Source organism: Falco punctatus (assembly GCF_963210335.1).
Source record: "Falco punctatus genome assembly, chromosome: 4".
In the NCBI taxonomy this organism is placed as follows: Eukaryota; Metazoa; Chordata; class Aves; order Falconiformes; family Falconidae; genus Falco; species Falco punctatus.
The window spans coordinates 4,065,241-4,091,168 of record NC_137583.1 but is presented as its reverse complement, the minus strand read 5'-3'; the positions used below and the strand labels follow the sequence as shown (position 1 = coordinate 4,091,168).

At 42.1% G+C, this 25,928-nt stretch overlaps 2 protein-coding genes across 9 annotated transcripts in view; one reads left to right on the top strand and one right to left on the bottom strand.

Annotated features, from left to right (window-relative positions):
- The first annotated feature begins 1,060 nt into the window (after positions 1–1,060).
- Positions 1,061–25,928, top strand: part of ACAD9 (acyl-CoA dehydrogenase family member 9) — a 25,215-nt gene continuing 347 nt past the window's right edge. Inside the window, exons 1-17 of the mRNA XM_080386164.1 lie at positions 1,061–1,226; positions 3,586–3,679; positions 6,041–6,142; positions 9,333–9,439; positions 10,842–10,942; positions 12,463–12,541; positions 13,519–13,690; positions 14,237–14,310; positions 15,789–15,864; positions 16,555–16,625; positions 16,982–17,101; positions 17,908–18,036; positions 20,664–20,743; positions 21,309–21,435; positions 23,367–23,444; positions 24,264–24,392; positions 25,428–25,500. Coding sequence (XP_080242290.1) covers positions 1,092–1,226; positions 3,586–3,679; positions 6,041–6,142; positions 9,333–9,439; positions 10,842–10,942; positions 12,463–12,541; positions 13,519–13,690; positions 14,237–14,310; positions 15,789–15,864; positions 16,555–16,625; positions 16,982–17,101; positions 17,908–18,036; positions 20,664–20,743; positions 21,309–21,435; positions 23,367–23,444; positions 24,264–24,392; positions 25,428–25,500 — 1,747 coding nt within the window. The 5' untranslated portion in view covers positions 1,061–1,091. The remainder of the gene's footprint in view (positions 1,227–3,585; positions 3,680–6,040; positions 6,143–9,332; positions 9,440–10,841; positions 10,943–12,462; positions 12,542–13,518; positions 13,691–14,236; positions 14,311–15,788; positions 15,865–16,554; positions 16,626–16,981; positions 17,102–17,907; positions 18,037–20,663; positions 20,744–21,308; positions 21,436–23,366; positions 23,445–24,263; positions 24,393–25,427; positions 25,501–25,928) is intronic.
- Positions 24,399–25,928, bottom strand: part of LOC308063348 (uncharacterized protein FLJ43738-like) — a 16,902-nt gene continuing 15,372 nt past the window's right edge. For all 8 annotated transcript variants that reach the window (XM_080386199.1, XM_080386203.1, XM_080386201.1 and 5 more), the window contains one exon: positions 24,399–25,261. The gene's annotated coding sequence lies outside the window, so the exon portion shown is untranslated. The remainder of the gene's footprint in view (positions 25,262–25,928) is intronic.

Below are 25,928 nucleotides of genomic sequence, written 5' to 3'. Positions count from 1 at the left end.
CCCCTCGCCCAGAGTTCCTTCCTATGCCCAAGTTGCAATACGGTGCCTTGGAGGCAACCAAAATGGCAATGTATTTGGACTACAAGATTAAAGGATTTACATTTTACAAGTCATAAGTAAACTAAGCAAAGCAAGCGAAGTAAATCAGACTGTTTACCTTTAGTTCCTGTTCTTTTGTTAAATGCCTTTTTTTTTTTTTTTTTTAAATCCCTAGTGTTCTGAAAGTCTCTTCACAGACCAAAACAAACTGAGGGCAGCAGGACCTGGTGATCCTTAAAATGGCAGATTAAAGACAGCCTTTAAAAAAGGACTTGAAAGAAGTATTCCAAGCGCATGAATTCTCCCCTTGTGTAGGTGAAGTTCAGCAGTCAGGACGCACCCGTGTGTCAGTGAGCACTGTTACCCGCCTGCGGGTGGGACGCGGGGTGGTGATGCAGCCTCTGGTGCAGAAGCGGAACGGTGTGTATTTCCTAACCAGCTGTCAGTGTCCGGGTAACCAGCTTGGTAACCTGGACCGGCTTTGCCACTCGGCTCTTTAATAAAACAAAAGCTGCTGCGAAAGGCACGGCAGATGAAAGCAAAGGCGGCGTATACACCTGAACGCCCTCGGTGCCTCGGGTCTCTGCAGCGGCTGCGCCGGGCACTCCTGACCCGTGAGGGTGGCTCGGCCCGCTGGGGTGGGGGCTGCCAGCTGTGCCGGAGCCCTCCTCCCAGTTCCAGCGGCACACGGGCTGGGAAGAGCTGGGGTTTGATGGAGATTGGGTGGCGATACCCGTGCCCTCGGTGTGCCGGGCCCGGGCCGTGCCTCGGGCGGGCGGTGCCGCCGCCCCGGTGCGGGAGGGCGAGCCCAAGGCTCCGAGCGCGGGGCTGTCGGCCCGCCCGGCTCTGCGGCTACTGCAGGGCGGCGCTGGGGCACGGAGGGGCCCCGCGCACTGCGCGGCGGGGCGGGGGCCGGGCCGGGCCGGGCACGGCGCCACCGGGTACGGGCCAGGCACGCGCGCCGGAGGCGGGCTGCGGCGGGGCGGGGCCGCGCCGCGGAGGCTGACGGGAGGAGGCGCGCGGGCGTGACGCAGTGACGCGCGGCGGCGGCCATGAGCGGGCTCCTGCTGCGTGCGCTGCGCTCCGCGCTGCCGGGCCCCGCCGTCCGCCCCGCTGTCCGCCGCCTGCGCACCGGCGCGCCGCGGCCCGCCTTCGCCAAGGAGCTCTTCCTGGGGACGCTGCGGAAGGTGAGCGAGGGCCGCTGCGGGGGGCACCCGGGCGGGGTCGGCCGGGGCTGCGGGGGGCCGCGGTGCGGGGTGGGCAGGCCCGGCCCGGCCTCATCTCCCCGCCGGCAGCGGGGCGCCCCGCCGTACTGCGGCTTCGCACCTGCCGCCCATTACCGGCCGTAGCGGGTCGAGGTCCCTTGGGTTGGAAAAGGCCTTGGAGGTCACGGAGCCCAGCCGTAACCCGGCGCTGCCGAACCCCCTCAAGCCATGGCCGGCGGCGCCGCCTCTGCCTGTCCTGCACTCCCGGGGACGGCGGCTCCACCGCCTGCCCGGGCAGGCTTGCCCCGGTGCTTGGCCGCCCGTTCTGTGAAGAAATTTTCCCTAACAGTTAATCTAAATCTCGCCTGGTGCAGCTGCAGGCCGTTTCCTCTTGTCCCGTCGCTTGTTAACTGGGAGAAGAGCCCGACACCTCCCGCCTGCAGCCCCTGTCAGGCAGCTGTAGGGAGCCATAGGGTCCCGCCGAGCCCCCTCCTCTCCAGCCTGAACCCCCGGTTCCCCCAGCCGCTTCTCACAGGGCTTGTGCCCCAACCCCTTCCCCAGCCCCATTGCCCATCCTCGGACACGCTCCCGCCCCTGTGTCCTTGCAGTGAGGGGCCCAGCACTGAACGGTGTTGGAGGGGCGGCCTCACCGGTGCCGAGGGCAGGGGGACGGTCACCGCCCTGGCCCTGCTGGCCACACAGTTTCTGACACAAGCCAGGAAGCCCTTGGCCTCCTTGGCCACCTGGGCACACCGCTGGCCCATGCCCAGCCGGCCGTCAGCCAGCGCCCCCCGGCCCTCCCCCGCCGGGCAGTTCCCTGCCCCCAGCAGCGCTGCTGGGGCTGGTGTGACCCCCGGGCAGGGCCCGGCACTCAGCCCCCTCGAACCCCACGCGGTGGCCTCGGCCCATCGGCCCGGCCTGGCCAGGCCCCCCTGCAGAGCCCCCTGCCCTCCAGCAAAATGGAGAAAATGAGGCAGCCTGCTGAACAGTTATTGTAGCTGATGCTCCCTGTTGCAGTCCAGGCCTGTTTGCTCTTAGGTGTTTCAGCTGCAGCTGGGTTAAATAAATCGACCTGTTTGCACCTGTGTGCACAAAATGCATGGTGTAATTCTGAATGCTCAAGAACAGCCAGCATCTGAAGGGCTACTTTAAACCACTGTCACCTGTTCTTGCAAGCCTAGGAAATGCCCTACAGAAACACAGGTCTCTGTTTACATTGGGGTCTGGGCACTGAACTGTATTCCACAAAACTTATGTCAGTTTATCTTCTGTTTACTTCAATAAACAAGGGTTTATGTGAACTTTTGCTTACAGATTTTTTTATAGAGGAGATTGAAGTTCTTGTTTTTTCTAAGGACACCACTGGAAAAAGCAGTTACAAATTTGAGGTGTAACACTGTATTACAACTGTACTTGTTAATCCAAGGTTTGGATATGCATTTATCAGAGATTAGAGTTAAATAAATTTGAAGAAGGAATCCACTGAAATGAGTTGAACGATAAATTCTCTCAGAACAGACCTTGTTGAGTAAAGTGTTGTGGCGGTTAACAGTCAGACTCCATCACATTAAATCCCTCTCCATGTATGCCTTTCCCCCTCCCCCCAAAAAAGATTTCAATGCAACAGTTTTCTGAAAAACAACAGCATTTACTAGATCCTGAATTTCTGGAGCTGATATGATTCTTCACACTATCAGAAACAGGTTTGTTTGGGTGGAGTTAGACTTCTATTTAAAAGGGGAAAGATGATAAAAATTAGAAGCATGTTTCTCATGTAGTCTTTCAGTTCTTGTGTTAGTTGCTTGGATTTTTTTTATTTATTCAAGCCTGCCACATACTGCTTCCAGTTTATGACCAAAATACCAGAGTGATGATAAGGAGCAGGATGGAACTCGCTAACCTTTGTCCTTGTGACATTAAACAGGTGGAATGTGCTGTGTGTTTGCAAGTGATGGCATTTATGGGGAGCTTTGAAGACATAATGATAAATTGGTTCTGATATGTATTAGAATTAACTATTATTTTTTTAAATCCCCAAATGGGATCACATTGACAAAATTCATGGTTGATGAAGGAATTCTGCATCCCCATAGTTCTTAAAATCTCTGTATTTCTCCCTAATGTTTCTGTTTTTCAGGTAACACCTTCTGATTTGTTTTTGGTATGTAGTAAAGTTGAATCCTGTGGATTTCATCACATAAGGCTGTTTCTGAACATTTTCCACAATGCTTAATTTTCACAGTTTTTACAGTCTAGTAATTGAAAGGCATATGTTCTTGAATTTTTATTTCAATTGCATGAATCTTTTAAAAAACAAAAAATTAATTGCCTCTTATTTTAGGAAGAAGTTTTCCCTTATCCAGAAATTAGCAATGAAGAACTAGAGGAGATCAACCAGTTTGTAGAACCTGTAGAAAAATTCTTCAGTGAAGAAGGTATAGTTAGCAGTTTCTTATTCCTTCAAGTGATTGCAAAATGATTGAACTGTAGCACCTGAATAAACTTACTATACTTAAGCTATTTAAGTTACTTTATGCCCTTATTGCTAGTCATGAAGTGCTGCTGATTCTGTAGGCATATTCATTTATGACTTTTTTAATATGGAGGTTTTGGATGCTGATGAGAAGGCATAAATCTTCAAAATAGAAAAAAATAAGTAGATAAAACAGGAAGTAAAAGCATTCTGGGATAGAGGTAGGATTTGAAATGATTTTTAGTTTGGTTGAATAATGCTGTTTACCACTTTATACACTGTAAAATTGTCTGAAACTTTAACTGTTCTACTGTACTAAAACTGATTTTAGCAAAATTCGACAGAGAGACTCATAAATGATGACTCACTGAGAAGCTATGAAAACTCAAAAGCATTTATGTTTTCCAGTATTAGAGTAGTGATTCAATTTTAGAAGACTCATATTAGCCATATGCATTGGGGATAGGATTGCAGAGTGTTTCTTCTATTGCTGGTGCAATAGATAAGCCAATTCTAGAGCAGTTGTAGAAAATTGGTTTTTACAGACAGCAATTTCTGAGACAGTTAAACAGTGTCGTCTCAGGTTTCCTGCTGACAAAGATAGTAGGTCTAGATTGCCAAACTGCAGGAGTTTGAAGAGGCCTGTAATTGTCAGAGATCACAATTTATGAGATCCAGGTAATTTTAGCTATAAAATTGTAATGTTGCTGACTGACATTAAGTTAAGAATTTATGCAGATTACATTTTTGAATTCTTTGCTTTGTTGGGGAGCATAATTTATTAAGCAAAACTCCTGATATTTAAGGGAAGAATTAAAATGTCAAATTATAAAGTCTTAACTAAAGTGGAAATTGCTTATTTTTGTTTGAATTCACAACTACTTGTGTTTAGTTAGTCGGGGTAACTTATGGGTGCGGTAAAAACAGGTTAAGAGGGCAGCCTTAAACAGTGGGAAACTTGATATGATTGACACTGGGTAAGGAAATTCACCTTGGCAGTCGTTATGAAGCTTGACAATGTCCAGACGTAGGTCTGTAGGGGCACACTGGAGAAAAGGTTAAAAACCACCTTTCCCTCAACAGAACAGCTGATGGCATACCACAAATATGCATCCAATACTACGTAGCTAAAAAATTAGCTGGGGAACAAAATGCCTTTTTTTAATATGTGTTTTCTTTCTGAATAACTTGTAGGAGAGCATCAGAATGTTTTGTTGCCTCCCCTATTACATTTTGTATAGAAGTTACAGCACCATTTAACCGGAGCGAATGCGAGGTTTCTTTAGGAAAAGATCCACTGCTTTTGCAGAATTACTTCATTTTGTGTATTTTTTGGAAGGATGGCTTGTGTTCCTTTTACTGCAGCTTATAGCCTTCCTGAGCTGCTCAATGTGATCGTTGTTTATTCAGCTCTTTTAATCCCCCAAGAATGTGAGTAGCTCATAAGAACAAGATTTTTGTAATTAACTCATTTATGTTTTCTTTTTTTTTTTTTTTAATAAATCATGACCTAGTTTAGATAGAAGGTCCTGTAAATTCTTCACTTACTCCAGTCATGGAATCTGCTAATATGCACAACCTGTGCACACAGAAATGTTAGAGAACCTGAAATAAAAACCAGATTTTTCCCACTTCCGAGTCCTTTTCCTGTGTATGTTGTGACTTTACAGCTATAAAATTGTTCTTGGGACCTTCCAGTTGGTTCTGTATTTTGACTTTGATGGTATAATAAAGTGGGCTACCTAAGTGGCACATTGTTCTTCAGAAACAGAATTGGGACTTCCTGCTGTGGTGTTTAGGACTTGCCTGTGTGATTGTCATCCAGAGGCTAAAAATCATTTTTCTCTTTGCACGGGAGAGGGGGATGGGCTGGGGTGGCAGGCTGTGGCAGACAGCCCCCAGCCAACCTGCTGTATTACTTGTACAGAAGCCAGGCCAGGGTTGAGACTTTGCCAGCTGCTCTTGCCAGGAGGGCAAAGAGGACAGTCAGTAAGATCAGACTGAAGCTAGGAAGAGTAAATCTGGTGACGCTAGGGATGAGGAGTATGCTTGTATCTGGCGCAGCAAGCCCTGTCTTTTCTAAAGATGCTTTGGAAGGCTAGAGGGAAATTGCGGCAGGGAGGGATGTGATGCTCCAGCAAGCCCCTTTTTCTCGAAGTTATTTCAGTTCTTCAGGTCTGGGCTCTCAGACTGACTGTTAAGTTAGAGATCACACTGCTGCATGCAGTGGCCTTGGCTCTGACTTGAGAACGCTGCAGGCTCAGAGATTTTTTTCTGCACTAAAAGACAGAGCTTTAAATTATAAAACCATCTGTACTTGTAGTGGACTCTAAGAAGATTGATCAAGATGCCAGAATCCCACCTGAAACTTTAAAAGGCCTGAAGGACTTGGGTCTCTTTGGCATGCAGATTCCAGAGGAATATGGTGAGTAAATGATCACAAAAGAATAATCCAGTAGTCCCTGTTAAGTGATGCATTTTGGGGTCTTGCAAAATGTGTCTGTACTATTCCATGTGTAGTCATTTGACTTGGATATCTAAATTAGGAGCAGAGGCTTCCTCCCTGGTTAATAAAGAGATTCAGGCATCAAGAATGTCTGTTGGCTCTACGTAGGGAGCTCTGCATACTCTTGCCTTGGGCACCTAAGTTAGATAACTAATTTTAGATGGTTTAAATTCTTCTTAGAATAGCATTTTCCTTTTTGTTCTCTTTTTGGATGCAGTAGAGTAGCTTGACATTCTGTGGGTCTTGCTGTTCTTACTGATGGTTCCTAAAATTGTACTGCGTCCAAACTGCAGTGTCTTATGGAACGGATCTGTCAAAACTGTCACCTGTCATTGACAGATAGGAATGTGTTCAACCATAGAGAAGTGTGAAAGTATATGTATTAGAAGTATAGCTTTTGTATCAAATCTTTCCTGTGCAATACTGAACAAAAAGTTTTATGTCTCAGAGGACATTATAGTGCCAATTGAGATCAGAGGCATTAGTTCCTCAGGGGATTAACCCTTAAACTTGCAAAGGAATTTTCAAGAAAATGTTGATCTTATTCTTATGCGTATAATAAAAATTGGGATTGAAACTAGCAAAAAATATGTGAAATCTATAAAGAAATGAGATAATTACGTTGTCTGTTTTCTGTTACAAAAGAAGGAGACTTTAAAGAAGACAAAACTGTTTGACCATCTTCATAAGATAGTTTCAGTGGGGAAGATACCTAATTTTTTCAGAGACTACTGTGAAACAATATTTTTTTTTTCAGTGATTACAGTAATAATATATAAAGCTGGAGACATACCTCAGTATTTATTTTGTGTTAAAATGATATCCTATTTCTGGTAACACCTTTTTTGTTTGTTGTGTTAGGCAATGTAAGTAGTGTTGCTCTGTTGTGCTGATTTCAGTTCTTTAAGTATTGATATACAAATTCATTAAAATACATTGGACAACTTCCATGTACTGTAACATGGTGTGATTTCTGTTGAGTAATTAATTGTTAATTAATACTTTTGAAATGCATTAGAAATGGTATTAAATATTTTTCATGGGCATTCAGAACTAGTCAGGGTGATGTGACAGTAAGTTAGAAAAGAGGTTTGCAAGCTCTTTCAAGTTTTCTATTCAAGACTGTGTCTTGGAAGGGGAAAGATCTGGACAGAGCACCTTAATGCAGATGCAGGGAGAGAGGTATTTAGGAGTTAAGAAATATATCAGAAGAAGTCAGGAGGTTGGTGTCCACTGAAAGGAAGTGTTGGAAGTAGAGAACAAAGGACAGAGCTCAAAGCAGAATGTTAGGAAGCATCATGATGTTGGAAAGTATAACTTAGTACTGATTAACTAGAAATTGTTTCCCACTGTTATTTATTTTCAGAGTCTCAAAGGCAATGTATTTGACTTCAAAGTCATACTTCAGTGTAATAAAATGTTATTGTTGTTTTGATCTTCTATTTTGAAGCTTGTGAAACAATATTCTCTCAGCTTCCAGTTTGTAAAGGGTTGCAATCCATTCAGCATACGTGTAGAAAATCATAGTCCTGTTGTCTTGTAAAATGTGTATGCTGGATCGAAACCAGAAGAGGGAAAGCAGTCACCTTGCTATAAACACACTACTTTTGTCTGCACCATAAATAATATGCTTCTAATGAGGTTATTTCCCATTTTCTGTAGTTTAAACCTGCAGTATTTTTGGTGGTGATACTTGTCATATTTTAAAGCTTTTTAGCCACACATACTCAGTGCTTCATGCATTACATGGTGTATTTTGTAATGGCTTGTAATAGTGGCACATGTGCCAGAAGCATTACAATGGAGAATGTTAAGGGGAAAACTTAAAACTCATGTAAATCATGGATTGATGGCACTCTCTATACACGGGCATCACTGGAATTACTGTGCACATCATCAGGAGTCTCCTGATGGATCCTGAACCCAGCACAGCTTAGAAAGGCGAAGAGAAGTAAGACTGTAGAGGTAGGAGGAGTGTGAGTTTTAATTTGTCTAAGCGTGCTCTGAAGGACAAAGGTGTAAGAGCCAGTGGTGTAAATTGATGGTGTCAGGGAGACTTGTTCTTGCATTTATTCAGCATACATAACATAGTAGGGCTATTGAGACATCTGCCAAAATAAGTTGTTCATTACGCCACTCTCTCATATAGAAAATCATTAACCTGGGCAAAAGATGGTCTTTATTAGGTAAAATTGTTTATTCAACAGTAACATATAAAATACTCTTAAATTACAGGGAGCAATACTTCTAGTCCTGGCAACATAAAATTCCTGAACATTGGACACATACAGATGCAGCTTTGATTTATCCCACTTCTGTTGTTTCCAGACTCCTCAGAAATAGTCTCTGTATTTGCAGCAGCAGATCACAAAATTCTTCCAGAAGGGATGTGCTGATGTCAAATTTGTTTCTTATATATTCACATTTTTTTATTAAAAGACATTTTTGAAGTGTTGTATTTGATCCTTTGGTACCAGTTTGGAAGTCTGCCTGGGACCTATTGTGTCACTTTTGTCGTCTGGGTCGTTTTCTGCCCTGTTTGCAGTGGTGCTGAGGACAGGCTGGCTGGCTGTGTGTGCCAGGACCAGCCCAGCCCCGTCCGGAGATGTGGCCGGCATTGCTCCCTCTCCAGCTTGGTCTGCAGCTGGGCAGCTCTACAGTTCCATATGGGCTAATTGTCTGGCTTCGTAACGTAGCACGGAATGTCAACAAAAAAATGTTTTTCTCCTGTCAGCACAGAAATTCAGACTAGAGCAGGTTTTGTGCTGAATCTCTTACCATTTTCATATTGAATTCACATGGATTATGCTGTGTTTGCAATGCGTGCATGCATGCTTGAGCACAAACACATCTGCTTTCTGAATAAAACAAAATCCAGCACAATTGTGCTTATTAAAAAAGTTACTGTTTTCATAATGTGTTCTTCTGGCACAGCTGCAGCAATGTGGTACTTGTTTGTGGACAAGTTATATCCAGTCTACGCTAAGGCGCTCTCCAGTTAACAGTGTTATGTTCTTGATGCTTCTGTACTTGAAAGGGAATTTTTGGGGGGAAGGGGCAAGTTAAATTGTACGGTATTCCTTGGAATAAAACCTAGTATTTGTTCCAGGTGGTCTTGGTCTATCAAACACCATGTATGCACGTCTGGGAGAAATCACTTCCTTAGATGGATCTATCGCAGTTACTCTGGCAGCTCATCAAGCTATTGGGCTCAAGGTAATGCTGTTCTTTTATGTCAGGTAGTTCTGTGCAACTTGCATAGAAAAGGTGAGGTAAGGTTTGTGTAAATGTGGAGTGTGGGTGTCACAAGTAAGAATTACAGGCAAAGCATACGTCACTCGGAAGGTTCTGACATCAGGTTGGGGGGTGGTGGTCCCAGCACCCTCTGCCAGTGGCTCAGCCTAAGACTTCCATGCAGCATGAAGACTGAATTTGAAGTACGCAATAAAATTATTAGTCCAGGAAACATTGAGATAATAACTCTTAAAAAAATACCTTGAATAATCCCAAGGTTTTTAGATTGAGCAAACGTGATAAAAACAGCTAGAATAAATAGTGAAATAAAATATCAGGGGGGCTGAAATTATGGGGAGGTGGGATAGCCATGCAGAGAATTCAGAAGGATGCTTTTTCTAGCTGAATGAGACTGCAGATTGGGGGAACTTAGAGAAGAAAACATACCCAAGACCAATGTGCTATCGCAAGCATGTGGATTTTAAACTCATTTTCTGTACAGTACAGCTTTAGGTATGTACCTTTTAGCGGTGGATGGATGGTAGTAGTCTGAAGCTTGAAACGGCAGTGAGGTCATTATAACAAGAAAAAATTCTTCATGGCATCGAGCAGACAGTGCTAATTAAAAATATGTATTTATTCCTCACATTACGTAAAATCTGACATCTATAAAAGAGGACTAGTGAGCTGAGCTGATTTTAAAGCAGTCTGGTGAGGAGTGTAGTGTAGGATGCAACTACCGTTAATTTTCCTGCTGTGGCCAGTTTTGATCAGATGGGATTAATCCTAATTTGAGTAACTGTATCTTACCTATTGAACCATTGATTATTTAGCTTTATCATGTTTTTTTGTATTTTGTCCTTCGCAAAAATCTTGCTGTACAAACATTAAATAAAATAGATAATTAAGGTAGGTGCACTCACAAAAAGTTACGGAGTGCCCATCTAATGAAATAATTTGGAACCAAAGTAAATAATATGTTCTGATCTATGATTTGGAGCTTTGAAAATTACTGCTCTTGAGGTTATTAAAATAAAATTATAATGATAGTAATGAAGATATGACAAATTTGAAAGGAAGGACTAACTCGATGCCTTTCAGAGCAACAATTAAGAGTTCACTTACAGCATAAACAGAGTGAACCCTACCCTAGAAGGCAGGCTCAACAACAAGCCATTTCCTGCGGGCATTTGAACACCTGTGTGATGACAACTTTGACATATTTTAATGTCTGATAAATAATACTGTCCATTGGTTAGTAAGCTGTCTCTTGTTAGGCCATAAAGTTTGCAGATAAAGCTTTGTCAACTTGATGAAGCATGTCAGCTTTATTTCTTTTTACACAGGTTGATGCTGAGTTGTTTTCTCTTAATTCTGTATTTAGGGTATCCTCATTGCTGGCACTGATGAACAGAAGGCAAGGTACCTGCCAAAGCTGGCGTCTGGGGAGCACATTGCAGCTTTTTGTCTCACGGAGCCTGGAAGGTACTGGTTTTGTAATCATAAAAGCTTCAGAAAGCACCAAAACACTGGAATTATTGTTATTTTTAATTACTTTCATCTTCATTACAGTGAACGTTGGGTTAATATATTAAATTAACTATTTGGTACATACGGCTTCAGTGTATTGGGGGTTTTTTGTTTGTTTTTTTAAAGGTGCACTTCAAATCATGTCATTCATCTTTCCCTCATGTGCTGCTTACAGCAGTTTCCATGAAATCACTCAACATTGTTATTCTCATCCCAGGAATTCATCCACTTAGTTTCTGGCATTACTGAGTATGAATTGAAAGGGTACTTTGTGCTATGTTAGAAATAATATACTGTGAATGTTCTAGGATGCTTTCAGTTCTTTTTCAAAATTATAAAAGCCTGTATTGAAGGCGCTACCAAAAATAATAGGAAAATTTAGAAAAGGCATCTTTGTCACAGCAACTTCATTTCAAAGATAAAGTTACATTTATTAATTATGTTTATTCATTGACTGTTGCTAGTGTGGCAATGGAAATTCTGTTAATGCAGAAGAGGTGCAGTTTTCTTAACATACAGGTAGATGGTTCACTACATGATTGTAAAGGAAACTGATTGAAGGGCTGAGGCCAGTCAAATGTTCGAAGTTGAATCCTGCTTGTCCATAAAAAAACTATAATTTGAAACTGTCTTTTCTGAATTCTTGTCTGCTAGAATGACTTGCAGTGAGCATTTGATTTACTTGCTAATTTTCGTGTTGCTGTGATGTAAATACCTCCTAACTATTAGTGATGGTTTTCAATCAAGAGTCCTAAGCTGGGTTTTGACCCTCTAAAAGCTATCCCTCTTGCAGGTAAAATTTAAACTAGCACAGATATTTTTGCAAAGTGATCCATGGAAGGGACTTGGAAGTAACACACGGGCTAACTGTGTTCTGAAAGTCTTCTAACATCTTTATTTAGCCCAGTGTTATTTAAAAAGATTACCAGTCTTAGTAACTTTAACTTCAGTCTTCTTAGAGACCTTAGTTTTAGTGCACAAAAGCAATCATTTGTAGAACTGAGTTTTAGAGATCTAACCCTATTAAAATACCAGCTGAGATCTGGCTGTTCGAAGAACTCTGAAAGCCCAATGTGAGCATTGTGGCATTTTGGTTTGTGGAAGAGAAAATTCTTTCAACGGGGAGATGATGTGCTGCTTGTTAGATTGTGTAACAAGGTGGTGATTCAAGAGAGGGTATGAACTTTTAATCACAGAATGGAAACTTCGGTTGTTTTGTTGTAAATCATCTGCTGCTTTTGCTCCTGTAGAAAGTATTTAATGTGCCCAAGCACTCATTGATAGAGACTATCACATGTTTGTTTTTCATTTCTGTTGAAGCTTTTTTCACTTAGGATATAAAACCAAGGTGTGAATTTTTGAGGAACAGCTTAGACATTTTAAAGGATGGGAAGAGGAGAAGATGTAATTTTATTTTTTAAAACATGTTTATTTCTTTTATTTCTTTAAATATTAACAACTTTTTTGGCTTTTAGTGGAAGTGATGCTGCATCTATCCAGTCAAGAGCAACCCTCAGTGAAGATGGGAAGTACTTCTTATTAAATGGCTCCAAGGTATCCACTCGCAGACTGGAAACATGACAGGTTTTTGTTACAAGTTTATAGGAAGCATCTTGGTTTTTTGCAGCATTGTGATCAGTTGTTTTTCCTAAGTAAAGGGCTAACTTGGCAGCTGCACCACAATTTTGAGGTTTCCAAGCTAGTGAAGGATGACTCTGTCAAAAAGACAACCTGTGTTGTTTTAGGGCCAAAGAGAATAGAAAAGCACACTGTTCAGGGAATAACCTTCGCTGAACTCCTGGTAAGAAAGATGTGAAAAGCTGTACCGCCAGCTCAGGGTGTTCAGCTGTGGGGAGGGTTGGTTGGTTAGCCCCCTTTGTGACAGCATAGGCAAAAAGAAACCTAAAACCATATTTTCCTCTCTTAGTTCTTCATGCCAGGTTTTGTAGGTAATTTTGAAAGAAAATTTGGCATTGAATTGGAAATAGGGCTCCTTGGAGCATTCTGCTAAAAGAAACAATGGCAAAATGCAGTCTTGAAGAAATGTAGAGATACATGGTTTCAACAATATTTGATAGATTGTGGACTTGATCTGTAGTTGTTGATACATTTGCGATGTGAAGAAACCCATCCTGTGGGAGAGGCTGTACATATGTGGCCTGATTCAGAGAGTTTCTCATGAGAGTTGAAATTATTTGGGGTAAAGTGGTTCTACAGTAATCTGTATTACCCTTGTATCCCTCATGTGCCATAAGTAGCAGGTTATACAAGTGAAAATGCACTGTGAATTTTAATTTAATTCAAATCTATATTACAACCTATTCTTACAGTTGCTCTAAACTTACCATTTTGTGGTCAACTTTCCTTGGAAATGTGTTCAACAGAGGCAAACCAGTAGCAAAACACTCATTAGAATTTAAGGGGAGAAGCAGCAATTGTTCACCACTCTGTTCTTTATGAAACACTTAAGAACAGTGCTCACAAAATCAGAACAAATATATTTCTTATATCTCTTTCCTCTCCCAAAACAGGTTTGGATATCAAATGGTGGCCTTGCTAGTATCTTCACAGTGTTTGCTAGGACAAAGGTTGATGAAGATGGACAAATAAAAGACAAGATTACTGCATTCATCGTAGAGCGGGATTTTGGTGGAGTCACCCATGGGAAACCTGAGGACAAGTTAGGCATTCGAGGATCCAATAGTAAGAATCACTTAAAATTGTTAACAGAAATTCAGAGGCAAGTGAATATCAACTTCCGTATTTTCCTATGAGCCCTTCCAAATGCCAGGTGTGAAGTAAGAAATCCTTATTGTATAATTCTCTGCACATGTGAAGCGTCCCTAGCTATGCAGTGAAAGCACTTACTGAGAAGATTCAGTAACCAAGTCAGCGTAATCTAGAAGTAAGTTTCCATAGGCTCTTCTTGACCTCACTGACAGTGTTAGTTTTTCACCATGTATCACTTGGGCTTCAGTGCTCTCTCAGTTCCTCAAAACGGAGACAAAACTATAGTTCGCTGTTTACACAAGGTACATTAATTTTACTTTGAATATTTTACATCAGTAATTGATGTCAACTGCAGTCTTTTCCGAAATTTGAACTTCTTTGGCAAACTGTATGTAATCCCGTCATAAACAGTGCATAGGAAAACCTCACTTCTTACTACAAAAAGAGTAAATTATGTTCCTGAATGCCTGCTAAATATTTCTACGTCATAATTCAACAGCAATTAACTCTGTGTTTCAGCCTGTGAAGTACATTTTGAAAACACCAAAGTGCCTATAGAGAATGTAATTGGAGAAGTAGGAGGGGGATTTAAGGTAAGTAGTGAATAACTACTGATGATTTTTAAAAGCCTGAAGAAGACCTTTCCCCCCGCACCCCCCATACTGAAGTTTTCTTACTGTTAGTGTGAACGTTGCCAGACTGAAGAACAGCAGAGGACAGACTTCTTCGTTTACCTTACATGCTTTGTATTAATTGGTTTCACTAGCACAGTGCACAAGCGTGCCGTAACGTCACATTTCTATGTGTTTCTTCCCAATACAGTTAGAGAGCTGGTTCTGCTTTTGATTGATTTATTCCGTTGGTTTGGCTTTTTATTGCTCTTCATGGCATACTGTTCCCTTCAGAGAAGGGAGCAACTTTTTCAACAGAACTTCTGAATTGAACCAGGGAAACGCCTGCTCTTTTCTGCAGGCAGGACCGTGGGCTGTGTAGGAAGGAAGAGAAAGAAATTGGTGTAACAGGAAATGGTTTGAGGAAAGTCCAGATCCTGTCCAGGGCCCCGTGGTTGTCCTGTGATTTTCCAGGGTTAGATTATTGCACAAGGAAGTTACGGGAGGAGTGCACTGACAGGCTGGCTCTGCCTACACTGCCGCTGCTCTGGTGTTGGCTTCTCTTCATTGCATCAGAGCAGTGTGACACCAGTAAAGGTGACGCTGGTCACTTGCTGTTGTAACTTTTCTTTGAGGGTCTGACATGTGGATTCACCAGACCGGTCTTAATGGTCCTTCTCAGTTTTCTTACTCCTTCTGTAGCAGGCAAGTCCAGACCTAAATGCTAAATCAAATAATCTTCTTTGATGTAGTAAAGGTATTAAAAGATCTTTATGGTTTCCTCTTCAGATAATTATTACAAATTAAGATGCAGTAACAATGACTTCTTGCTAGATTTCTTAACAGTCTTTGAACTGTCACCCATGTTTCTCATGTTAAGAAACTACTGGAAATCTTTTTTTGTACATTATTGATCTGTGTTTCATTCCTACACCTTTCATTCTGGTTGCCTTTTCTTGTATGTTGCTGAAAAACATCTGAAGAGGGAAAGCATCCATTGCAGGTCAGCTGCAGGGAAGATTTTTATATTTGGCTGTTGTGTGTAGACATTAAACAATATTCCATTTTTCTTAGTCTGATAAACTTGAGCAGTGCTGTCTAGTTTGAATTTTGTTTGTCTAGTTGCAGATAAATACATTTTTATCTACATTTTACCTTAATGGAGTTTGAATAGGGGATTACTTCCAGGTCACTGGATCACTAGTATTTGAAAACTATTTCAAATATGAAATTGGGTGTAGAAGGTCACCTGAAAAGCTGCGTTTTGAAGCTTCATTGCTGGGATGCTGAATGCTGTGCTGACCAAGGTGAGGGCAGGTCTCACAGGATAGGAGGTGTATTCCAGCGACAAATGAAATCCAGGAGAGCACTGAAACATGAGGCAAGGGAGCAGTAACCATCATGGCCTAAGGAGAAGCTTTGTAGCAATATTGCTTAAAAACCATTCCTTTTCTTCACAGGTTGCCATGAATATCCTGAACAGTGGAAGATTCAGCATGGGCAGTGCATCTGCTGGAATGATTAAAAAATTGATAGGTGGGTGAATTTGCTAGATGCCGTGCAGAAAGCTGATATGCATAAGGTAGATAGCACAGTGAATCCAAAACAGTAAGACATCTTCATTGTAATGACATCGCTATATTGTCAGTCATGACATGCTTTGACTTCTTTAAAACACTGAAATACTTTTATTAATTTTTTATTAAAAGCCTGTTTACAGTGGTTTAGCACTGAAGTCTTTTCAGTTCATATAGGGGAAAGTTATTGCCTCTGTTGAATTTTACTGAGGTAAAGTGTCCTTACTAAGAGAATACCAGGTATACTGCTGCTTTTAGAAGGTGTAATCTGCAAAACCTCCCACTTGAATAACTGGCTCAAAGCTTATAGGCAGTGTGACAAGTAGTGAAATTAGTTTCTACCAATAGTTACCCAAAATAGTAACAGAAATCCCTCTAATCCATTAGCACCAAAGGGTGCCTTCCCTAAAAGTACAGGTTCAAACCTCAGATTCGTGTTTAAACTGTTGTTCCCAGGTTTGATTGACACCGTCATTTTGGGGAGGGGGTGTGTCCCAAACAGCTGCTCCTGAAGCCGCAGAGGGCAGAGGGCTCGCTGTGTACGGGGTGAATGCCACAGTCAGTTGTAGCAAGACACCACCAGGAACGGTCTGTGATGCTTATAGTTCTGTTGTTTTGAGATGGATTTTTTTTGTATTTTTTTTTAAAGAAATGACAGCAGAGTATGCTTGTACCAGGAAACAATTCAATAAGAAACTGAGCGAATTTGGATTAATACAGGTAATAAGAAATGAAAAGCCTGTGTGCTTTGTATTGGCTAAGTACAAGGACATAGATATGCTGGGGTTCTTTTGGCTGTACTGGTTTAAAGAAATTGCTGGAGGTACCAAATTTGTGTAAACTTAGCACAGACTTCTGTACACTCATCTTTTATAGGTCTAGAATGATAAACGTAATGAATAAAGTTAATTTATTTTTAGATTTTTCATGATTTTTTGCAATTGTCCTTTTTAGTAATTAGTATTTGATAATATTTTAAACATATCAAAACTGCAGTTGTGCTCTTAAGTTTCAAGCTTGATTGTGGGATTTTGCATCTGTATTAGTGTATGATTCCTCACGTTACCGTTTGACAGGAGAAGTTTTGTTTTATGGCTGTGAAAGCGTACGTAATGGAGAGCATGGCTTACCTCACTGCAGGAATGATGGACAGGCCGGGGTTTCCAGACTGCTCCGTGGAGGCAGCCATGGTCAAGGTGATTAACTTTATTGAAAGGCTGGCCTACGGTTTTAAGGTAGTGCAGACTAACACCTCTCCTGGTTTTCAGTCTACACTCCAGATTGCTGCGGGGCTCAGCAGTTGCATTTAGACATATGGTACAGAAACCTCAGCTAGATGAAAAAACTAGACATTACTGTTTGCTCTGTATCCCACATACTATTGATAGCCTCATGTTCAGGGTTTTGTCACCTTACGAAATAAAAACTGCGTACAGCAGGTCGGGACTGTCATGGTCTTGAACTCTGTTTTTATGAGGCCTCACATGGTGGCGGGAATAAAAAGACACTCAGTTCTGCTTCCAGCGGCAGGCTCGTGTCCTGGCCTTGCCTCAGAACAGGTTGCAAAATAAATACTGAGCAGGAGCTGGGCCCCCTCTCCGGAGCGCAGTGCTGGGTGCTGCTGGTCTACAGGCACCCCTGGGGGGAGCCCACAGGTTTTCAGCCCCCGTTGATGGTCCCTTATGGTGTGGTCAGTTCAGAAGAACCTGGGCAGGCGTGAGGGGCTCCAACCCACCAGCTACAGCCCATCTTCCCGTTTGTGGCTGTCGCTCTCCCGGGAATGTTTCCTTAAGAGACTTTTTTGTGGGTTGTAAGGAAACTACTTCAGTTTGACCCAAATACGCACCCTGAGCCATAAGGATATTATTTTAGGCCCGCTTTTAGCAGGACTGTTGTAACAGCAGTACGGAATATTACAGCAATGTCACATAGAGGCAATAATGGAGCAATGTATTCTGTATTTACTGTGTAGCGTGGAGATTAAAGTACCATTCAATGGCAGGTGTTCAGTTCGGAAGGTGCCTGGGCTTGTGTAAGTGAAGCACTGCAAATCCTCGGAGGCCTTGGCTATATGAAAGATTACCCCTATGAACGATATCTCAGAGATACCAGGATCCTTCTGATTTTTGAGGCAAGTATCAATATACTGGTCTTGCAGTAAACTGAAATTCATGCTCTTGCATTCTCTAAACCTGGGCTGAAACCCGAGCGTGCAGTTGGAACAGACCTTCGTTCGTTTAGTTGCGAAGTGTGTAATAGTTCTAAGACTGAAGAACTAACCTGTTTTCTTTGGAGATAAGGATAGTACTTTCCTATAATAAAATAAGATCTGATGGCTTTGATAGGCTAATTACAAAGTTTGAGTTACAGTAGGAACTGGCAGCAGCTTTGCCTCTGAAAAGAACAAGCTGGTACTATATATATGTGGTAGTATATCTACAGTTTTATATACATATATATGTACTGGTAGTGTATATATAGTTTCGTAAATACTTAGAAACTTTCTGGATGTTTTTAACAAAATATGCAGCTGTTTTACATACCCTGTTATGCAAAAAACAGCCTCAGTTCATGGCTTGGCTTTGTTGTTTTGAACAGGCTAAAGGAATCTAAATGAGCATAAAAGCCTGAAAGTATTTTAGTTGACAAAACTAACTCATCAGTTTACGTTCTGTAAATAGTTGTAATTACATGTGCTGACTCATGATGAAATCAGAGTCCTGTGTCTGCCTAAGCAAGAGCCTTACGTGAGTGACATTGGCCATCTTGCTTTGTATCGAGCGTATTTTGAAACACTTTTGCTGCTTTTATTCTCATGTCTCTGTACTAATAAAAGCAATAGGATTTGGTTAAGCAGTATGGGCAAAATTTTAATTTTTAAACAGATTGCTGTAATAGGTTTTTCTGTTTTTTTTTGTGGCTAAGCTGCTTTGTTGGTGCCTAGACTTGAGTAACCTTTCCTCTTGTGTGCTCCTCACGAGTGAAGCAGGGAAACTTACACAAGGTGAATTTAGAGGTTTAACTTACTGATGTGCATTTTATGTATTTAAAAACAAAAGAAAAGTTGGCTGTGAAGTTTACTCTGCTTCCAAGCTGGATTGTCAGTGCCCATTCTTCTGTACGCCTGTGTCAGACTTGCAGGCCTGATTTTTCTTGATGGACCATTTAGAAATGATGGTTTAGCTGCTGGTGTCAGGACAGCAGGGGTCCCACTGGCACAGCGTCGCAGGCACGAGTTGTGGGGCTGCGGGTCGGGGCGTGGCAGCCACCAGGCTGCTCTTGTGAATACACGTGCACTGCGCGTAGCTTGGGCAAGTAGGAAGAGTCAGTTCCGGGGCTGATGAAGGAGCAGAGCCAGCCAGCCTGTAAGGTCATCCTCCTCCGTCCCGCGGTGTTTGGCCTTTGTGACTCCGACAGACATTCTGACCAGGGAAATGAAACCCAGGTGCAAGGAAGGAGTGCTCTCCGGACTGGCCGAGGCGGGGAGCACCGCTCACGCTGGACGGGCTGTAGGAAGTCCTGTCATTCCGCTCAGTTTTCCCACAGATCCCAGCAGTTGCATGAACTTACTGTTCTGCTAAAACAAGGCGGTTGTGCTTACCTTGTTTACCTCAGCCCCTTCACGAGGGACCTGCAGGCAGCTCAGGTGAAGGCGGTTTTGCTGCAGCCAGGGACGGAACGCTTGGCCAGGGACACTTTCTGTTGTCCAACAGCAATGATCGGTGGGCTGTGCCGTGGATGTGCCCCTCCAAAACCTCCCACTTAGTCTTAATAACAGACAAATGCTTTTTCTTCAAACTGTCACCTCTGTCACTTGGCCTGTCACTGGCTCAGTACAGTTTTGACACTGATCTGATCCTCAGGGTGCTTTTCATCAGTGACCAGCCTTCTGTGCTTTCATCTTTGTTCTTCAGCTGTCTCTGTTAAAAAGTCAATTGTATAATGCATTCCCAGACATCGAATTGTATAGTATCGTCGTAATTTCTTGGTCTGCATTTGCTTTCCAAACAGGCCTATTGGGCAGTTTTACAAGTATTTAGATGTTCCTTTACTGGAACAATGCAGAACCTATTTCTTACTCCAGATGCATTTAGTCTGGTTTCTTTTTTGTTGTGATACAAATGTATGTTTAATAATGAGAGGCTTAACTTCTTCACAGCTAAATGAAATCCGAATGTATAGTTGAGATAAAGCAAAAGATAGCAAACATTTCTGGGTGGATGAAGAGTAATCTTTTAATACTAGAAAAATAAAAAGGGGAGGCTTTCAAAACAGACCTGCTTGGAAAACATGAATATTGCTAACTTTATAGCTACCTAAAGAACCTGTCTTCAAAATTATACATATACTTTGAAAAAAAAATAATTATTGATAGAGTGTTTAGTCTTTGTCACTTGCTTCCAGTATCCCTGACCCTCTGCAGCTGTACGTCCTCTACCTTCCCAGCCCCGGCAGTCATCGTGTCAGGCAAACACCTGGGAGTGCAGTTTTGGGCACAAGTGTGTTTTCCTTACAAGTGATGATCATCCTTTGTCTTACATAGAGCTCTCGAAAGAATTTTATCTTACGAGTACAAATGCATTTTAGACTGTTCCAAGGAAAAGCACAGCACAAGTTATTTAGTTATTTAGCCGCTAAAAGTTTCAGGGGAGAAAAAATGTATCAAAATATTAGCACAGCATACCTTGATTTTTTTTTTTAATACTAAAACTACTTTGAACTTGATACTGACTTCACTTTATATTACTTTTTTTACAGGGAACAAATGAAGTTCTGCGAATGTATATTGCTTTGACGGGTATGCAACATGCAGGCAAAATCTTAACTGACAAAATTAAGTATGTTCTTATTTATTGCTAGTATATTTTATAAACTAAACAGAATGTGATACGTGTTTAACTGTAGCTAAGAGGGGGAACCCACAGTGTTTTTCAATGTATTATCTATCTAAAATGTAGTTCAGTGTTACAGGGGTCCTTCTTTTTTCTCTTTTAATTGGATGTTTTATAGATCTAGGGATCTCGGCCTTCGTGTATTTTATCTTATAATTCCAGCTTGTGTAAAATCCTTTCAAGACCAGTAATGAAAATTTTATACCTTCAGACTTTATTAGTCTTATCGGTAAGACAGCTGTAGTGTACATATTGAGTACATATACTGGTCTCTGGAATTTATTGTATTTTTGAGAGGAACTGAAGATGAACAGTGTTGTGTGCTCCTAAGGCCGTATAATTGTTCTCCAGACTTCATAGTAATATGGATCAAAATACTTTGAGATTCATAAACAAACTGCAGGTTTTTTAGTGAAGCATTTACAGTTTGTACTGGTTGTCTGAACCTCCTGAAACTTCTTTGCAAACCAGGACATGGCCTGTAACAGCTGTTGTTTACCCAACATTTTAGAGAAATCAAGAAAGGAAACGTGGGAGTGGCACTGGCTGAGTTTCTAAGCAAATTGCAGGACACGATGGGGAAAAAAGTGGATTATGGGCTAGTTGGTGATGGTGGAGTGGTGCATCCCAGCCTGCAGGTAAGGGGGGGCGGGGGGCAGTGCTCTCTGATCAGATCCGGGCACTGCTCTTTCATATTTGATTCCCTTCACTGCTTGTCAGAGCTTGATGTCCTGTTTATGCAAAAAAAGTGTGCGCTTAGGAACAGCAAGACAGAGAAATCTAAGCAGATGTTTGTACCACTTCAGGGGTAAGGACTTACTACCTTGATATGCACCCACATAGTATCTGTAACTATGAAGACTGCTCTAAGTCTGTATTTGTGCCAAATCCAGGTTTGTATCCATTCAAGGAATTTATATAAATTGAGACTTCACAATATTCCAGTCTTTGTGATGGTCTGGTGCTGCCCTTCATAATAAGCTCAGTTACAAAACACAGTATTTTTTACCTGTTTAATAGTAACACAGTTTGAGATATGAATTTCTGTGCACTGTGTATACATATTTGCTTAACCGCTTACTTTTTAAATAATATTTATGACCAAATATGAATGGTCAGTTAATGGAAAAAAAGAGGAGGTACATTTTTCCTACAATGTTCTGTTACTCATTTGAAAAACCGTACCAGATGATTTTGCCCGTCAGTGTGCCTGTCCTGCAGGTCAGCTCTTTCAGGCACACAGGTAAGAGGATTTGCCAGGACTTGCTGATGCTGGTCCCTTCTCCCAAGGAGCCCCAGTGCGGTGGCACCTCCTGCGGGCAGGTACGCTGCGTTCTGCAGTGCCACCAGAGTAGGTGGGTGCGTTCGCTGCAGCGGTTCTGACCCAGCTGACACTAGATCCGGCTCTCTGAACAGCCTCAGACCGACTTACCTCCAGTCACAGTGCAAGAATCAGCAGAATGAGTTAGTTGCGTTTATGAATTTACAAAAGCCATACATGACAGTGGAAATTTTCTTCCTACTTAATGCCAGAATGTGAGAGTACTGGTGAATTCACACGGTAGTACCAGGTAATGTTGATTCTCAGGGTTTTCGTAAACTGCAGCACGCACTTAGCATAAGAATTAGATTTGCTGTGCAGAACTAAACGTTGCATAAGAATTTTTCAGATTATTATTTTGCATAAAGACATTACGGAAAAGTTACCAAAAGTAAAATATAGAAAATTTAAATGCATATTTTATAGAGAAAGAATAGTGCCTGTCTGGCTTTCAGCAGCAAACTGGATGAATGAATGTTAAAAAACCCAGTGCTTGCCAAGTGAAGATCTAGTATTAGCTGGGCTTCAGGATACCAAACTGCACCTGAACTGTGATTTTTTTTAATTTTTTTTCCCCTCTCAGGAAAGCACCAAGGTTTTATAATCCCATTCCTTTTAGGTAAATAGGGAAACCTTTCCCCCTTTTTAGCTGGGAAGGAAAGGATGTAAAATGGTGAAAGATTGTCTTAAAAGGGAATCCTGGTCAGTGACTGGAATTTGGTAATAAGCGCAGTATTTAGCAGAAAACTGCACTGCCTTTTTCTTAGAGAAGGAACGTTTGTTCTTGTGGGGCAAACATCTTGGCGCTTACAGCATTACCTTCTTCAACAGCCTCGCCTGTTGTTCAGGTTGGTATACATTCCTCCTTCATTTTTGTCACTCAGAATTGATTCCAGCCCTCTTAACGTTCTGCTGGGCTTCAGTCTTGGCTCATTAAAAATGGAAAATTAGTTTTGTGGTTGAGAATTCTCATTTGTGCCTTGCCTGCTAAGCCCACCAGCAACGCTGGGCTGCAGCAGCCGGAGTGGGGGCCTGGGGCCGGGGGGCACAGCACCACCCATGCAGCAGGCAGCCCCCGCCCCAGCCAGGGTTCGGGCTGTGGGCTGCGCAGCTCAGGGCAGCTCGCACGTCCCCCTAACGCGCTTGTCGCTCAGCTAAACGTCCTGTTCCGAGGGTGCAAGGGTGGGCTTGGGTTTTTCCCTTAGAAGACCGCTCAAATTGTTGTGTATTTTCTGTTTTATTTTATAGGAAAGTGGCAAGAAACTTGAAGAAAACATTTATTATTTTGGAACTACAGTGAAAGGCCTGCTAAGTAGGTTTGGCAAGGTAACTCGTTCCTTTTCTGTTACCTTCATTATTGAATAGTTTATCCTCAACCAAATTGGCCTCACTAGAATCTAGAGTGGACTGTGTGTGTGGCAGGGGCCAGCCCCAGCCCTTCCTTTGCATGACACACTGCCACGGGAGATGAGACCATACATTCTAGACCCAATGTAATGGACAACTTCTGTTTAAAAGAAAAAAAAAAAACCAACAAAAAAAACCCCAACAGAACAAAAGACGCAGCAATCTCTGTGCAGGGTTTGTTTTCTTTTGCCTCTGACCCAGGCTGCTGCAGTGACTTGTGAAACACTTTGCTGGGAGCAGGCGCTGCACCCATTGCCCTGTTGCCAGATGTGGTGAATTTATGCCATTCATCCATGTGGTGCAGCAGATACATCTGTAATTATGCCGTGCAGGGTGCTGGAGTTAAAACAGGAGAGAATGAACTTGGAATACCCTGGATTTTCAATTCTGAACCTGATGTGTTCTGAAAATGCTTATCAGCCTGGGCCCCCCATGGTCCACTTTACCGAACAGGCTTAATATGGTCGGTACTTCAGTGTCAGTGATTCGGCATTTACCAAAGTGGTTTCAAGACACAGCAGTTTTACTGTTGGCTGCAGCCAGAAAGACTGTTAAAAGGTGGAACACGGCTAATCCCAAGTGTTAAAGGGCACAGACAGCATAGTTAATCCCGTTAACCCAAACCTTTCTGACTCAGGGTGGAACCCATCTATGCTAAATAAGTATGAACCTAAATACAAAGTAAGAGAAAAATGTTTTAAATTGAACTACAAGCTAATAACCATTTCACTCTTCTAGACAGTAGTGGAAGAGCAGTTGGTTCTGAAGAGAGTGGCAGATATAGTCATTAATTTATATGCAATGACAGCAGCTATTTCCAGAGCGAGCCGGTCTGTCAGCATCGGGCTAAGAAACCATGACCACGAGGTAAGTACGCTTTAATTATAGTCATAACGTATAGTAATGCGAAGCATACAGGCAGACCCGCTTGATGTCTGCACTCCTTGGATCACGTGGCTTATCAGTGGGTATCTGTTACGGTTGTGCCTGCCGAGGGGTCTGCAGGAGGGGGCACTGCCCCTCGCCCCTCGCCGTCTCTAAGCAGCTGCTCTTGCCTGGACCAGCCAGCTTTCCCTCAGCGCTGAAACCTGCGCAAGCATGATGCTGGCCTCAGAGCGCTCTGGACCAGCAGGCATGGCACGCTGATGTCTTTGCAAAACAACACCAAAGAGCTTTTGTTACACTTTAAAAGTACATTTGTTAAGAATTTGTATCTACCACAGCAAACTCCTGTAAAACCCACCGCACCAGAATGTTTCTAAACCAGTCGGTACGACAGTGCAGTAGCCACACCAGTTGCCTCTCAGGTGCTCTGACAGTGTGCAACTTGTACGTTCAAAGTGTTTAAAATATTTGAAACACATAGATTTATGAATGAATTACAAATTTACATGGTCTACTTAACCCACTATTAGTGTGCCATACAATTATTAACAAATAGTAACATAGAACAGCAACGATATTTTGCCAATACATTTATTGACAGTGAGAGTTTGACATGTTGACGTGCAGGTGATTGTATAGTAGCTTCTTTAGAGTCGTGGTAACAGTTACTCTTCAGGACAAGTAAATCTGCTACAATCAAGTGTTAGACAAATCCAGACTGATGAAGGTTTTTCTTCACTGGCCCTAAGGCTTCACATTCTGTGCGTGTGAGCCCCTGCTGGGTTTATTACCAGAAGTGTCTTCTAGGCAATTCTGAGTGAAGGGGTCATCCCAACTCCCACACTCAGTAGCTGTGGGGAAAAAAGTAACAAGTAAGTTTGCAATGTGCCTCGCTGGCCTGCAGTGCTCTGCTGCCAAGAGACAAAACCAGAAGTTCAAATGATTGTATTTTTACTACATTGTTTTGCTAGTGAAATTCATGCACTAGTATTCAACTGAGTTTTACTGTTTTCTCAGGTGCTTCTTACAAATATCTTCTGCACGGAAGCATATTTCAAGAATAATTATGCCATGGCTCAATTACAAAAATGTAAGTTCTATAGAATAAAATATTTTTTATACTCTTACGGGTTTCGCAGACTGTGATCAATAGTAGCTGGTTTTGATGTGACCAACAGAATAGTTTTGCTCTGCTTTTAATTTGGATGAGGAACAGAACTGGTATCAGTTGAAAATGAAATCTCTTCATTTAACAGAGAAACCGCAGTAATTCTTTTTTCCTACTTTGGGGAGAAATTTTATATATAAATTTATAAATATAAACACAATATATAAATATTCTCCTGTAGAGAAAATACTAGATAACAATTAGGTGTTTGACCTGATTAGGCATTTGTTCTGGGAAACACAGTCTGCAATAATCAGTTGTCTTCAGAAGCTGATGACAATTTTTTTCCTGGCACTGAAGTGCAGATTCTTGTATCTGTATTCTAAACTCCTTTTTGAAAGAAATTTCAA